Raw genomic sequence first — 12,988 nt, forward strand, 5'->3', positions numbered from 1 at the left:
AGATCCAACATCAAATATTTAACCTCCTTATTGAGCCTCTCTTAATGTTCCAGTCACTAATTTCAAACCACTCTTGACTCTGAGAGTGATGTAAATCATCTCCTATTTGCCTAATGTCATATTTGTGCCCCATCTTGTCCTTTCCCAACCCTTGATTTTCTTCCCAGACTCTCCTTCCTATTTCCTTTGCCATTTCATTTGTCCTTCCTCCACATGTCTGCTTTGAACTATGGGGTTCCTTTGCCACAGAGTATTCTTAAGAGGACACAGCCTGGCTCCCCAGAAGAAGCAGAGGCCACAAAAGCACACCATGCCGTGGAAGAGGTGAGTAGTCCCTAACTTTGTATTTTTCTCCTTTCCACTAATCTAATAATCTTAATAGCTAGTGAAGAGTAGGAAGCTAATAGCCCTTAAGTCCAATCTGTCTCTTGGCTTATAAAGGAAACTGGGCATTTGCTCTGTCTACTTGCATCTCTTCTTCATCCTAGTCTAGTGCCATGAATCCAAAGCTACTGGGGTGTGTGTGTGTGTGTGTGTGTGTGTGTGTGTGTGTATGTGTGTATGTGTTTTATAATGGCTTTTATTTTCAAAATACACACAAACTTAATTTTCAGCATTCACTTTTGCAAAAACTTGTGTTCCAAATTTTTCTCCCTTCCTCCCACCTCTTTCCTCCCTTAGATAGCAAGTAATCTAATATAGGTTAAATATATGCAATTCTTCTAAACATATTTCCACATTTATCATGCTGCACAAGAAAAATCAGATCAAAAGGCAAAAAATGAGCAAGCAAAACACAAGTAAACAACAACAACAAAGGTGAAAATATGTTGTGATCCACATTCAGTCCCCTAGTCTTTTTTCTGGGTGCAGATGGCTCTCTCCATCACAAGTCTATTGGAATTGGCCCCAATCACCTCATTGCTGAAAAAGCTAAATCCAACACAGTTGATCATCACATAATCTTGTTGTTGCTGTGTATAATGTCCTCTTGGTGCTACTCACTTCATTTAGCATCAGTTGATGTAAGTCTTTCCAAGCCTTTCTGAAATCATCCTGCTGATTGTTTCTTCTAGAACAATAATATTCCTTTACATTCACATATCATAACTTATTCAGCCAGTCCCCAACTGATGGGCATCCAGTCCATTTCTAGTTCCTTGCCACTACAAAAAGGACTGCCACAAACATTTTTGCACATGTGGGTCCTTTCCTTTTTTTATGATCTCTTTGGGAAATAGATCCAGTAATGAGACTGCTGGATCAAAGGGTATACACACTTTGATTCATAGTTCCGAATTATTCTCCGAAATGATTAAAGATGAGTGTTCCAGTGACAGACAATCTGACTCTCTTTGCCTTACATTCATCCATCATTCTCTTATTCCATGAAGCCTCATCTTCTCACATAATTGTGTGTGATATTCTATCTCTATCTTTCTATCTTTATCTCTGTCTCTGTCTGTCTTAGTCTTACTCTCACACAGATACACACACACACACAAACACACACACACATACACACACTTTACCATCCCCAAATTCTCCCTATTCAGTAGGCAAGTTGGAATAAAAATCTCTCTACTGAAAAATATCCTGTGTCAGGGGAATGTACTCTCATCTCTTTCCTTTAGTCATCATTTCCTGCTGTTTTAGAGAATGACTTAATTTCAGTTTTTTAATGAGAAGCAAGGATGTTATATTTCTCTGGATTCTGGAACAAAGAATTTTCTTAGCAACAAGGGCAAAGGCCAAAGCCTATTTAATAATTCTTCCTATTTTCCTATCTTTTACCAACATTCTAGCTCATCCGAGACTGCAATAACAATGTCCAGAGGATGCGACGGACAGAAGAACTGATTTACCTAAGTCAGAAGATTGAGTTTGAGTGCAAAGTGAGCCTCTCCAATCTCCTACTGTCCCCTCCAGCTCCCAACCTTTAAACCTGATCCTCAATCTCTTTCTGGCCCTATAGATCTCAAGTGACCCTCTGACCACTATTTTACTGGCTTTTGGCTTTAGGCTTTCACCTGCACTGATGCTTTAACCTTCATCTTTCAACATTTTTATCCTTCCACAACTTGATATCTTTCCATAACTGGGACAGTTAAACAGAATCCTGTTTAACAACAGTGCATGCCAAAATCCTAAAGTAGCCTCTGTTCACGAACCTTACCTAAGACACATAACTCAATTCAGAGCATACCTCCTCCCCTTCATCTCCCACCTTCCTTGCTTTAGCATCATGCATATAGCATGGTAGTTGCTAGTGAGGAAGACCTGAGTTCAGATCCTAATAGTTACTAATCCTAATAATTACTTAAGTCATGTAACTTCTGTTAAACTTTGCTTATCGTAAAATGAAGATGATAATAGTACCTACCTCACAGGGTTATAAGAACCAGATAAATATAAAATAAGTATTCTGCAAATCTTAAAGTGCTATGTAAGTGCTAGTTATTATTATTATTACTATTAGCAGGAATCTCCTATGCAAAACACTGCTATATTTCAGAAATCCCCTCTACCCAAAACAGATAATTCTTTGTACCCTAATCCTAATCTCCCAACCCTAACACTCTTTACCTCTATAGTTCTTGCCTCCAGTTTCTGAATTTAATTTCTGGTCTTCTCTAGACTTTGTTGTCAGATCCTTGATTATAGCACAACTGTATTTCAGCACAGTTTTCAGTGAATGTCCTTTTGGAAACTGCTCATTTGTAATCCTTCAATTCCTAGTAATAAATAGAACCCTATTTTTCTTACTCAAATCTCTAATTTCTTCTTTGATAAGAGTTAATAGACTAAAATATGTAGTTAAGTTCTTTCTACCTTTCCTCCCAATCCCAAACATGAAAACTTTCTGTCATCAATATCAAAAATAAAAACAAGAATCCCAAGCTGAATTCAGTGTTCTATCTGTTTGAGGGAGGGGTGATTTTTTAAAAAGGTCATAAGAAAGACCCTAGGTGTGTATAAATAGAGAATAGAAGTAGTATGACCATTTTGGATAAGTATAGAGGAAAGAAGAGAGAATAGAAGAATATGGTTGTGGTCCTATCAATGACAATTCCCTTTCTCTCTACTCCTTCTGCATAGATTTTCCCATTGATCTCACAGTCACGATGGTTGGTGAAGAGTGGGGAGCTAACAGTCCTTGAGTCCACTGTGTCACCTGGACTACGGAGGAAACTGGCCACTCGACCTGTCCACTTGCATCTCTTCAATGACTGCCTGTTGTTATCACGGCCTAGAGAGTCAGTGATGGAGTAGGAAGATAGGGAGGAAAACTGGGTGGGAGAGTAGAATTGATAACTGTAGTTGGTCTGAGGATGGGTGAAGGTGGAAGGATGGTATATATTCCAGAAGGGATCTTTTTCACTGACTTATTGGTAACTCATGGTGTTGTTGGGAAGGTCCTGTCATAAAACAGGGAGGAGATCCAGGGATCAAATAAGGTCCTGTGATGAGTCAGAATTTAAAGTTAAAATTCAATAATTAAAACAGAACTCAGAGCAATGATTCAATTAGTTACATCTCTTGATGGTTCTAGGTTACAAAGCTCAGTGATTTACTGTCCAAGATTGGAATGGGGGTCCCCTGAAATTAGCAACATTTTGGTTCAACCTTAATCTGAAAAGTCTTGAAGCTGCATTAGTTCTAGAATATTAAGGTTCTAGGATTCTATTTGATAGAGTGAGGGTAACCCAGGGCCTGGCTCAGTCCACTGCAAATTTGTATTACCTAATCTCAGCTGGTCTCCAGATTTCCTATCAAGGAAATCATGCTACAATTCCCTAATCAAGTCACTCTCTTACCCACCTCAAAGACTTTTTAAAACTATTTCACCCCTCTTCAAACTTTCCCCAATTCCTCCTCCCTACTATGTGTGATCCCAGTTTAGAATATTGCCTTAAATTTCATTGAAGAAACAGACTATTCACAGAGAGCTCCCTCTTTTCCACTGTTGTTCATCTCACATTTAGTTACCTTATACCACTTACTCTTCTTCAAAATGAGATCTCATCTTCATGGGAATCAGAGTTGATTCAGAGCTTATAAAGATAGCCCACAGCTAACTTTTAGGGTCATTGGCTTATGGAGTATGATCCCCTGGAAAAACTCCAGGCCAAATTAATCCCAACTCAGATTCCTAGCCAGGAATTTGTTTAGTCAAATGACTGCCATTCTGTGACTCATACAAGAATTGGCAGGTTGGGGAAGCTTTGTAGGAGAGGGCTGAGAATTGTAAATGAGAAAGAATGAAGTCTATTAACAACCCTTTTTTTCTCTATAGGGGCAACCGCTTCCTGGTATTTGACCATGCCCCTTTTTCATCTGTACGTGGAGAGAAGTGTGAAATGAAGCTGCATGGACCACACAAGAACTTCTTCCGTCTCTTTCTCCGGCACAACACACAGGGCACCCAGGCTGAATTCCTCTTTTGCACAGAGACTCAGTGAGATGGGGATCAGTTACTGGGAAAGCATGAAAGAGGGCATTAGTAGGAAGTGCTGATGAAGCAGGAGCTGACTGAAGGAGAATTCACAAAGCTGCTTAAATCATATCATATCAATCTTCCTATACTTATTGTGTATATATATATATATATATTTCAATCATTTTTATAGCACAGTAATATTTAGTATTTTTCAGTTAGAAGGCACTACATTTTTTATGCTGCAAAAAGTTCTACTGTGAATATTTTAATTTTAATTTCTACAGGACTATATTTTTGACCTCCTAAAAGTATAAGTTAAAAGTGAAATCTCTAGGTCAAAAGCTATGGCATTTCACTTGCCTTCTTTATATAATCTTTACAAAGTGGATTCCCAGCATGGTCGAACCAGTTCTGTTCTACCAGTAGGGCGGTAATATGCCGTTTTTTTCACAACCCCTACAACATTGACCGCTACTTTTTTATGTCAGCTTTACCAGTTTTCTGAATGTGAAGTAAAAGATAAAGATTCTTTTGTATGGATTTCTCTTATTAATAATGTGGAGCAGTCTCCATGTGGTTGTTAAAATTCTCTGATTATTCTTTTGATACTGTTTATATTCTTGGCCCTTTTATCTATTGTAGAATGGCTTTACTTTCTGGGTATTCATATATTATATACCCTCATTTCCCTTTGGTCAGTGTGGGCTTTCAAGATGGAGATATTAATTCTATATTCTCTTTATGTTGACAGGAAACTTTTAGGAGTACTAGTCTTCTAAGACTAAATTATGTAAACAAGTAATCCAAAGAAAGTGCTTCTCCTTTGTTTAGTGATTTTTTTTTTTGCCAGAGTCCGAATGTTAATACAATCAACTATCGTTTAGCCACAATATTAGAAACAGTAGCATGAATAATCCAGAAAGTGCCAGTTAATCTTCCTAAATATTCTTGAAATGGATTGTAACTATTCTGAAAGTATCTTTTTGATGCTTTTCTCAAAGTCAAATCTTCTGTTTAGAGAATAAGTTTGTATTCCCAAGCATATATCAATTCATCTACAAAAGAAATATCCATAAGTCGACAGAGGGGTAGGGCAAACAGCATTACCAATTTTTTTAAGTTAACAACTATTCATTGAATAACTGTTGTGTGTTAGGCACTTCAAGGAATACAATGATAAATATGACATTATCTCCTAAATCAAGATAGGCATAAAAATAACTCTAGGATGTACTACAGAGGAGGAAAAGAGATTTTATCCAATTGGATTATCAAAGGAGTTTTTTAGAATGAGATAGTATCTAAAGGCCTTAATAGGTAGATTTTTGACAGCAGAAATGGAGGGGTCAAACATTCCAAAATGGATGGAAGAATTTGAGTAAAATCATAGAGGGACAATATTAGAAATGTATTCAAGGATCAGAAAATGTGATAAGTGAGCAGGAGCACAAATATATTTAAGGGAATAGTGAGTGATAAAGCTGGAAAAATATGTAATCAACAAAGTTTATAGCTCATATATGTATAATTGAAAGTTTAATTATATTCCCATATAATTTCAAATTATATTGAAATTTCATATTTTTCATATGAAAATATTTTCATATAGTTCTCCAATCAGAGAGAACAATCACAAAGGAAGATGAGAAGGAAACAAGTTGAGCAATTAGAAACTGACAGATAACATAGTTCAAGTACTTAGCTGACTTTTAATGAAGCAGAGTTCCAGAAGACATTTTTATAGACGTTACCCTACACCTTGTAACTAGATAGTCTTTACATCCTACCAGTGCTCCTTTATGTGCTTATCCCTGTTATTCTTCTTCATCTTTAACCCTCTCATGTTCAAGATGGAGTTGTAACCCAGCTTTCTTTTTCTAGGAGTGAAAAGCTTCGCTGGATCTCAGCTTTAGCTCCTCCAAGAGAGGAATTGGACCTCTTGGAATGTCATGGTAAGAATAAAAGGGCTGGTAAAAACTGGACAGAAATAGAGAGAGGGAGAAAGAAAGAAGAGAGAATTGGGGTATTGGGGCAGGAGAGAGATCCAAAATCCTGGAGGCTCAGAAAGGACTGGTAACAGTAGTTAAGAGAGGGGAAAAGTCTGTGTTTCCTCCAAGTACTCTCAGATATATAGCCCACTGAAGAGAGAGTAAAAAGAAAGCCCAATCAGGACTGAGTCTGAGTCTGAGGCATGACTATGAGTTTTGTCCTCTTTCCTGTTTAGCACATTTCTTTATGGGGAAGGAAGGGCACATGCTGCTGGTAGTTGGATGGTGACTCAGTGAAGCAGCTTCAGGAAGAAGGCTCCACTATCTGTGGTCATCTCTCTGTCACAATCACCTTCTTTGCCTCCTCCACACTTTTCCTGTTCTCTAGACTCCCCACAGGTTCAGTGTCTACGTTCTTATAAACCTCGAGAGAATGATGAGTTGGCCCTGGAGAAAGCAGATGTGGTCATGGTGACTCAGCAGAGCAGCGATGGTAAGAAGAATGGGTTTGAAGGAGGAGATATGGGACAGAAGGAGAGGGTTTTTCATAGAGAAAGTTTATGAAGAGCTAAGCAGGTTGTAATAGACATCATGCTAATAGACTTTTAAAAAAATGCCTGAAGACTAAGTATCATTAAAAATATATTATTGAATTCAGACTGGAAGACTGGATGGGGAGAGGTAGGATGATTCACCTTGCTGGGTGGCCTCCATTTCAAGAAATTCTGTGGTTTAGAAAAAAATTCATGGTCTGAGACTGAGGGAAAGACTGTCCAAGTAATTTCTCTTCCCCATACCCACATTGTAATCCTTCCCCCTTTCTGCTGCCAGGTTGGCTGGAGGGTATGAGGCTGTCAGATGGGGAGAGGGGCTGGTTCCCTTTGTCACATGTGGAGTTCATCACCAACCCTGATGTTCGAAAGCGGAACCTGTCAGAGGCACATAGAGTCAAGACTGCCAAACTACAATTAGTCGGACGCCAAAGATAACTCCTAAACAAGGGCATCTCCTTGGGCCCATGGACATGATATCTCTACAGAAGGGAGCTGTCATCTACAGCTCTGTAACAGAACCTCTCCAAGTCTGAAAACAAGAATCAGCGAGACTGGACATAGGCTTCGAACTTTACACTCATTGCTCATTGGTGTGTGTGCAAGCATGTGTGTGTGTGTGTGTGTGTATGTGTGTGTGTGCACGTGTGTGCTCACTCTGCATGCACACACAAGGATATAAGAGAGAGGAATTTGGGGTGCAGCTGGGATTCTTAGAGCCATTTCTTTAAGGAAAGGTAACCTATTGGGGGGATCTACACTAGAATCTGAGCCAAGGGGCTCTACTTAAATGAAATTTATCGGTTCCTATGCTCCAAGGTTGATAATTTGGAGCTAGAGCTTCAAATACTTGGTTCCAAACTCCATCACTACTGCAGCATTCCTTTCCTTTAGGAACCAGCATTATTGGGAAGGAGATTAAGGTGCCTCTAGGGAAGTTGGATGTGGCTATGGAAATGTGAGGGTGATAGTCTCTCACTCTAATAAACTTGGCACTTTGAATTTTTTCTTCCCAGACTCCTCAGCACTGAGCATTGTTCATCACTTGGCTGGACTTCAAGGAGGAATCCAGGCTCAGCTAGGTCTGGGTCCATGAAGAGCTGTATGTAGGTAGTGGGCGTAGATTGTTGTGGCAGCTGTTGGTTCTTGCCTTGTTGCCACTCCCCCAGGATTTGGGGTGATTCTCTCTTAGCTATGGCCTCAGGAATGTAGTTATTTCTTGATTCCATGCCTCTTCCGGTAATGAGTTATGTCAGCAATACACCGGGCCTTCTTCTTGAGCATACCTGTAACTTACAACAAGGAGGGTTTTGTCATAGTATAACAGAATTTCTCATTGGGATAGGAATTCAATGATCCTTCAATTCACTCCTCCATGAAAGATGAATTATCTTTATAGGATGAAAGAATCCTATAATAATAATAATAATCAATAAATCAAAAATATTTAAGTACCGACTGCATGCTGAGCACTGTGCCCAGAGCTAGGGATACAGATATAAAAATGAGAGTCCCTACTCTCATGGAGCTTACATTTTCATGGGGTGGGATGGATAACATATAGTAGCCAGTGAAGGAAGTTATGGTGAGAAAAACAGTAGTGCAATCTATTGATTTGTTCTTTCCGGAGGCAATCACAGTGTTAATTTGATTACTGTTCTTGGAGCAAGTGGTGGTAAAAAAGGGTGAGGGTAGTGAAGAGGGTATCATACAGTTGTAAATTGCTGAGTAAAGATGGCCCAAATGAAAATGAAGACATATGTCCTCAATGTGTCTAGAATTGAGAGACTTAGCCCCTCTCAGTTATGATTTCTAATCATCTGTTTGGAGGATAGAACAGCAATAGTAGCAGGAAATAAAATGTCTTCACAAGAAGCCATCCAGCTTCTTGAAGATCTTGAATGACAGTAAATAACATTTATTAAAATAGGCTATTTGATAGGATGCACATTTCTGTTTGAGATTTTAGCAAACATGTTCTGTATTCACCTAATCAATAATATTTATTACTTTATAAACATTATGCAAACATTTCTCTAATATTTCTACCTGGACATAAAGAGAATACTGGATCAAAAGGAAGTCTGGCTTCAGTCTTGTGTGACCTCAAATAATTATTTAATGTCTTTGGGCCTCAGTTCCCTCAAAGATAAAGGAAATGTGTTGATTTAGTAGGAAGAATGAGACACTGCAGGAAATATAGACAGAAGAGGTAGAGAGGAAGCAAATATCATATATCACATAGGAGGATTCATTGGAAATACCTGCACCAGGGAGAGATTGGGGAACTAAATGAGTGGAATGGAAGTCTGATTGTATAAGTATTTCCTCAGTAGGTCAGGAAGAATCTGCATTTAATCATATTATTTAGGAGAGTCAGTGGGAATAAAACTTACTTTTTATCACAGATCAAGAAAAGAAAGGAATTCAAAGATCATAAAGCTCAAACCCCTTATTTTTCAGATATTAAAACAGAGGCATGGGAAAGTTCACTGACTTGGTCACATAGGTAGTAAGCAATAGATGCAGCATATAAACCCAGCCCCTCTGACTCCAGATTCCATGTTACTATTTCCACTGTATCCAGTTGTCTCCCTGTCAGACTGGCTATTCCTGGTGATTAGAATATAGAGAGATGGTAATTACAAGCAGAATTTCCATTTCCAACTAGGGGAGAGATAGTGGGAATTCCCTAGAATTGCAATGTAGGCGTTTCTCCCATTTTTGCCTTTGTTGTGTTACATGTACATGGCCAGGTGGGAGATGGAATGAGGAGGGGTCAGTTCTTGAATGCCAAGGGTCATGGTTTATATTGCCCTAAAGTGCACACATGATGTGCACTTAGGATGGAAAGAATAAAAATAAACAAAGTTCAATTCCCAGAAACCTCTCTTAGCTTTCTACATGAATTCCATTAGCCAAACTTACTCCTAACTCTGTTTTTAAATAACAGAAGCCCATCAGCAGGTACAAGACGTGATAGCAATAAAATGTAGACTGAACAATATATAAGGTCTCTTCTACCTCTTTCTCTCTGATTTATGATCCTTTGTAGCTTCGACTCGCCAAATGAAGGGTACTAATCATCTCAACCTGTCCTGAAGACAGGACTCCATCCCCTCCAGCAGTTTCTTTGCCCTTCTTTGGACATACTGTAGCTCTGTTATAGATGGTGACCAGGGCCAAGTTTCCAGGATAAATGGCATAGTTTCAGGATAGGCATGGGCTCTGGATCTGATTTTATTGAAATAGGGAACACCTGGGGAGGGAATTCCCTGTAAATTGGCAGGGCACCTGTAGATTGTGGATTGGCACCTTTTCTGTAATTTACAGCCTCAGTTGCCTAGGTTCTCTAAAAGTTTAAGCAATTAAATTTAAGTAACTTTGCAAATATACATCAGAGGCAGGACCTGAACCTTAGTCATGGTTTTAAGGCTAATTCTCTATCCACTATGACATAATGCCTCTTGATTTTTATTTTCTGGCATTATTTTCAGCATCCTTATTGATAATTTGGGAAACTATGGTACTATGGAAAGTGTTCTTAAGAGCCAGAGAGTTTGGGTTTGAATTTTAGCTACTTGGTGTCTGTGTGACCTTGGCTGACTTAGTTTACCTCTAGGCTTCAGTTCCTTAATTATAAAGGCAGAAGTTAAAGTAATGGGTCCTTATAGCTAAGGTTCCTTATAGCTCTAAAACTAGAATTCTATGGTCTTGTTACTGTAACTTGAAATATCACATTCTATCTACAAACCATGTTTTATATGTTTTATAGTTAGACCCAGAGCCTGAATCTTTTTTTCAGAAATGAAGAATCTTTTGAAGAAATCAAAAGAATGCCACTTTCCCTTCAATTAACATGTGCCTTTATAACAAAATCTTATAATCACAATGATAAGGACAATCTTGAATTTTCCTTTAAAAAAGAGACTAACAGAGATAAAAGAGAGAGATGGGGAAAGAGAAAGATACAGAGAGACAGCTGAAGAGAGACCCATCTTAACATTTATGAGCCAAACTTCCTAATATACTCCAAAGAAGAATAGGGATTTAAAATAACAATTTCTGCTAAACAAACTGGCAAAGAATCTCCCTCACATGTGCATGTCTTCCACTGCTTCTCAATTTTTTCATTTAACAAATTTGATGAGAAACCTCATTACAGCTATTCATCAGATAGGCAATCATTTCAGAATCTCCCTATTAGAAGGAACCGCAGAGATCACCTAGTCCTAGACCAACTGATTTCTGAATAAGGATTGCCCTGACAAATGCGTGATTTATCAGCCTTTACTTGGAGATGTTGAGGTAGGAGAAACTCTGCTAAGGCATCCCATTCTACTTTAGGATAGCTCTAAGTGTTAGGAAATTTCTCTTGACAGCAAGGCTAAATTTCTCTGCAGCTTCCATCTATTGCTCTTCATTCTTCCATCTAGAAACAAAAAAGAAAAAATCCAATAGTTGTTATAGAATCTTGAGCCGCTTTGACACAAAACAGCCATCTAGAAAGGGACATGGATTCTTGTCATGATTTAGTCACTAATTCATGGTGTGATCCTTGGTCATAGTATCATGGCATTATAGATGTAAATCTACGACGACCAAATCAACTTAATCTCTGGGTCTGTTTCCTCATATGCAAAATGAAGGGTTAGATTAGATCAGGAGGTTCTTAACCTTTTTTATATCATGGATCCTTTCTTAGAATAATACCTTAAATAAAACAAAATGGTAAATTTCAGGGAGCAGTTAGTATAAGTAAAAATATGATATTTTGGGATTTTTTTATTGTTTCTTTCTCCCATGAAAGATCACATGCACTCTGAAGTCTACCTTTGGAGTTCTTGGTGGTTCATGAAAGTCAGTTATAAGTACTACTTTGAGCAATCTTTATACCATGATCTTGAGCCCTTTTACCATTTTTGCCATCCTACTTCAGAAGCATCCCAGATTTTCAATCTCTTTTCTCAAAGGTGGAACCCAGAACTGAGCACATTATTATACATATAATTTGACCAGGGCAAAGGACAGAGGAACAGGCATCCTCATAGTTCTGGATACCATCTCTTTCTTGATGCATTATTAAAATTATATTAGCTTTTTCTTTTTACTATCATTTTCAAATGAATAGTTCTCTATTCTCCAATCTTGTACTTATGAAGTAAATTTTTGAACCCAAATATAAAACTTTACGTTTATTCCTATTAAATTGAACCTTATTCTTTTGGGACTAGTGTTGGATCTTAATAATGTCATTAAACTTGTTAGTGAATATATATATATATATATATATATATATATATATATATATATATATATATTGCATAAGAGTAAAATGAAAGACTTTACTAAAATTATTCAACTGTTTGGTCAATCTAAAAAACTGTCAAAAAGGGAAATTTGGTTAGTTTAGCATGCCTTGTTGTTGAAGCCAAGCTGGCTTTTTGGACTCACGATTTCCATTTCAAAATATTAACTAAATATCCTTTTAAATGATGTATCCTAGAAGCTAAGGTCATGGGCCTACTATTTTAGCAGTTCTATTATCTTTATTTTTTTTTCTTTTCTTCCTTTTTTTTTTTTGAAAATTGAGATATGTCTGCTTTTCCCATCCAGTAGTGCCTTTCTTGTTCCCCACAATATTTCAAAATTTCCGACAACCGTTAAGCAATCATATCTGCCAGTCTTTTCAAAAACCGTGTACTTCAGTTGATCCTTAGGGCAAGAAAGGTACCTTCATCATTCTTCTTGTCAGAAAAAAAAAGATCCCACCCCCTCAAGAGCTGTGTGGCTCAATCAAAGTTTAGTATGTGCTCATTCAATTAGCCTAGTCTTGCCATTCTGCTTTCTAAGACTTCCTGCCTGCTGAATTTTGAACAAGTACTGATCTTTTTGTTCTTTTTCTTCCCACTTGATTGTCCAATCAGGTAAATTTAGAAGGTGCTATCTCTGTACCTGCCAAACTTATTACAAGATTTTTAGTACGATTTTTAGTACATGAAGAAGAG

General features: G+C 37.8%; 1 protein-coding gene across 3 annotated transcripts in view; it reads left to right on the top strand.

Annotated features, from left to right (window-relative positions):
* ARHGEF5 (Rho guanine nucleotide exchange factor 5) overlaps positions 1 to 12,254 on the top strand; it is a 28,820-nt gene extending 16,566 nt beyond the window's left edge. For 2 of the 3 annotated variants that reach the window (XM_012551096.3, XM_012551097.3), the window contains 7 exons: positions 250 to 324; positions 1,806 to 1,895; positions 3,100 to 3,257; positions 4,298 to 4,459; positions 6,323 to 6,393; positions 6,818 to 6,922; positions 7,261 to 12,253. In XM_012551096.3, coding sequence (XP_012406550.1) covers positions 250 to 324; positions 1,806 to 1,895; positions 3,100 to 3,257; positions 4,298 to 4,459; positions 6,323 to 6,393; positions 6,818 to 6,922; positions 7,261 to 7,418 — 819 coding nt within the window. In that variant the 3' untranslated portion in view covers positions 7,419 to 12,253. Of the gene's footprint in view, positions 1 to 249; positions 325 to 1,805; positions 1,896 to 3,099; positions 3,258 to 4,297; positions 4,460 to 6,322; positions 6,394 to 6,817; positions 6,923 to 7,260 lie in introns of all 3 variants that reach the window. The other variant, XR_001121203.3, reaches the window with a different exon arrangement.
* Positions 12,255 to 12,988: the final 734 nt, after the last annotated feature.

This window comes from Sarcophilus harrisii, chromosome 5 (assembly GCF_902635505.1).
Source record: "Sarcophilus harrisii chromosome 5, mSarHar1.11, whole genome shotgun sequence".
NCBI classification, from domain to species: domain Eukaryota; kingdom Metazoa; phylum Chordata; class Mammalia; order Dasyuromorphia; family Dasyuridae; genus Sarcophilus; species Sarcophilus harrisii.